The sequence below is a fragment of the Pterocles gutturalis genome, unplaced genomic scaffold, assembly GCF_000699245.1.
Source record: "Pterocles gutturalis isolate BGI_N339 unplaced genomic scaffold, ASM69924v1 scaffold18130, whole genome shotgun sequence".
Classification (NCBI taxonomy): Eukaryota; Metazoa; Chordata; class Aves; order Pterocliformes; family Pteroclidae; genus Pterocles; species Pterocles gutturalis.
Window position 1 is genome coordinate 2,279 of NW_010141208.1, and position 2,479 is coordinate 4,757.

Sequence of the window (2,479 nt, forward strand, 5' to 3'; positions counted from 1 at the left end):
TTCTCGCCTACAGAAGAGAGCTGAGGGAGCTGTCAAACATCTGGAGCTGATGGTTGTAGCAGGTCCAGATGTTTACTTGTACCACAAGGAGGACACGGAGCGATATATTCTCGCCAACCTGAACATTGTGAGTAGCTTTCTGTTTGGATTGCAGTCTCAGTGTGAGAGCTCACAGTGTCACAGGCTGTGTCACAGGCAGACCGACCTCTGAGTGCCCTTTCAGAGGTGTTTGTGGTTCCCTGCTCCTCCTACAGAGCCCTGCTTATGTGCAGAGTGTTCTCTCTGCCTCCCTTGGCACTGCACGGCAGGCTTTCCCTTGTGCAAGGACCTGCATGAGTAAGAGTGAATCTTAGAAGATTTGGGGTTGTAGCCTTAAAACCGATGTAGAAAATGTCGCTCTTTGTTTCATTACTAATATTGTTGTAAGTCAGAGTAGTAAGAGTTTTATCCCCAGAGCTTTGAACCAGTCCCTGTTGCCTTCAGTGAGATTGAACCAGATCCACTGAATTAATCTTACATTTTGCATTTCGACATTTTATTTCTCTTACAGATTTTCTCTAAATGTCTCCCTTTGCTATCATTAAGAATTTGTTTATGCGTTTTCTGTGTCTGTATATTGCAAAAACGTCTTTAGCATTCACTCTCCTACCCTATGAAACTGTTTTCTGTGCAGATTCTTCTCTCTGCTTCAGAGTATCTGACACGTCTAACCACAGTTCTCATCTCTTAACAGACTTTTTACATTTATAGTGCATACTTTGATACCGTACTTGTCCATTATGGTTTCCAGGTGTGTTACCTTTGTAGTGAATGCAGCCCTTTTATTTGGAACAGGTAGTGGGAGTGACCGAGGTGCCTTCTTTATTGAATCCTTTCTACCTTTTAACAGGGGGCAGAGCTGCTGCGAGATGCCTCCCTGGGTGCTCATTTCAGGGTTCACCTGGTGCAAATGCTTGTTTTGAGAGAACCAGAGGTAAGCAGGGAGGACTCTTGTTCAAGTGTTGTCCAAGGGGTTGCTAACAACTGTATCAAATGGGCAAACGTGTGCATTCTCTCTAGGCGGAGGTAAACATCACCACAAATATCACCTCCTCGCTGATCAGCGTGTGTGAGTGGAGCAAGAAGGTCAACCCTGAGAATGACTCTGACCCCCAGCATGCTGACATTGTCCTCTACGTCACCAGGTACTGAAGCTCCCCTGCCCTGGGCTGGGACCAGAAATGGGGCTGATGGTGTCCAGCTGTTAGTGCAGTGACAGTCTTCCAGCAGTTTGGCACCACAGGGTCTTTGGAGATGGGTTGATTCTCCTGTTTGGGGTTGATTCTCCTTCCCTTAGTGCTGTTTCTTCACTTGCTGTAGGAACTGGAATATTCCCCAAGCACTGACTAGACAGACTTGAGCAGACATTGTGTGCTTCCAGAGCCAAAGCCACTGCAGCTTTTTGTGGGCAGAAAAGTCAAACAGTAACTGGAAGTGAAATCCCACTGGTGTTTTCCATGGAAGGTTTCTGGTGCTACTCAGACATCTTGTCTGACTTTCAGGCTCCTTGCTCTAAATTGCCTTGGCTAAATGTGTTGAAGGCAAGCTTTTCTTGAGTGCAAAGGCTTTGTTTTGGTGCTCTTTCTTGAAAGAGATGATGGTACTGCTCTGTCTTTTGCAAATAGGATTAGGTAATTTTATTCTGTCCTGCTTTTTTTGGGACATTGGGATTTTTTTTGTGTGGAATCGCCACAAATTTTGAACAGCAGGCATTCGTGGAACCCTACTGCTACCATCTTGCCTCAGGGAGCTCCATGTGTCAAAAGAAATGTTAGGTAGCTGGTGAAATTAGATTGGGAAGGTGCAAATAAATTCAGCTGAATGTCTAGACCTGACTTTGTTAGCTGCAATGGTTCTTTTCTCTTTCCTCTGTGTCTGTCTCCCTTAATTCAGGTTTGACTTGGAGTTACCTGATGGGAACAAGGAGCTACGTGGAGTGACCCAGTTAGGTGGAGTCTGCTCGTCCTTCTGGAGCTGTGTTATTACCCAGGACACTGGCTTTGACCTGGGAGTCACCATAGCCCATGAGATTGGGCACAGGTCAGTAGGAAAGCCCCAGAGCAGCCCAGTATCTTTTATTCAGGTAAAAACATCCCCCAGTTCAAAGGATTCAGAAGAAGGAAAAGGATCTCTTGGCATAACAGGGGGTTTCCTATAAATGATTTAAAACGTTTGGAAAGAGTTCCTTACATTTCTTGTATTCCTGCATGCTCTGTGACAATTAGAAGCTGCAAAGAGGAGAGAAAACCTTTCTGACAACACTAGAAGGAAAGGCTGCAGAGGGGGCTCAGCCCTTGCTTAGAGAAGAAAAGCTCTGAAGGAACCTAACCTCTGGATTTCTTCTCTCAGAGCACTGTGCTTCTTCTGTTACAGTCTTGGAATCCCCCACGATGGTGAGGGGAATCGGTGCAGCAGCAGCGGTTACATCATGGGTTCAGCA

The 2,479-nt window shown here is 45.8% G+C and overlaps 1 protein-coding gene across 1 annotated transcript in view; it reads left to right on the top strand.

Moving 5' to 3' along the window:
- Positions 1 to 2,479, top strand: part of ADAMTS13 (ADAM metallopeptidase with thrombospondin type 1 motif, 13) — a gene marked incomplete at its 5' end in the record, with an annotated part of 18,923 nt that overhangs the window by 2,273 nt on the left and 14,171 nt on the right. The window contains 5 exon segments of the mRNA XM_010083955.1: positions 1 to 127; positions 890 to 973; positions 1,060 to 1,184; positions 1,933 to 2,079; positions 2,413 to 2,479. The exon segment at positions 1 to 127 is cut by the window's left edge and continues 5 nt beyond it. Coding sequence (XP_010082257.1) covers positions 1 to 127; positions 890 to 973; positions 1,060 to 1,184; positions 1,933 to 2,079; positions 2,413 to 2,479 — 550 coding nt within the window.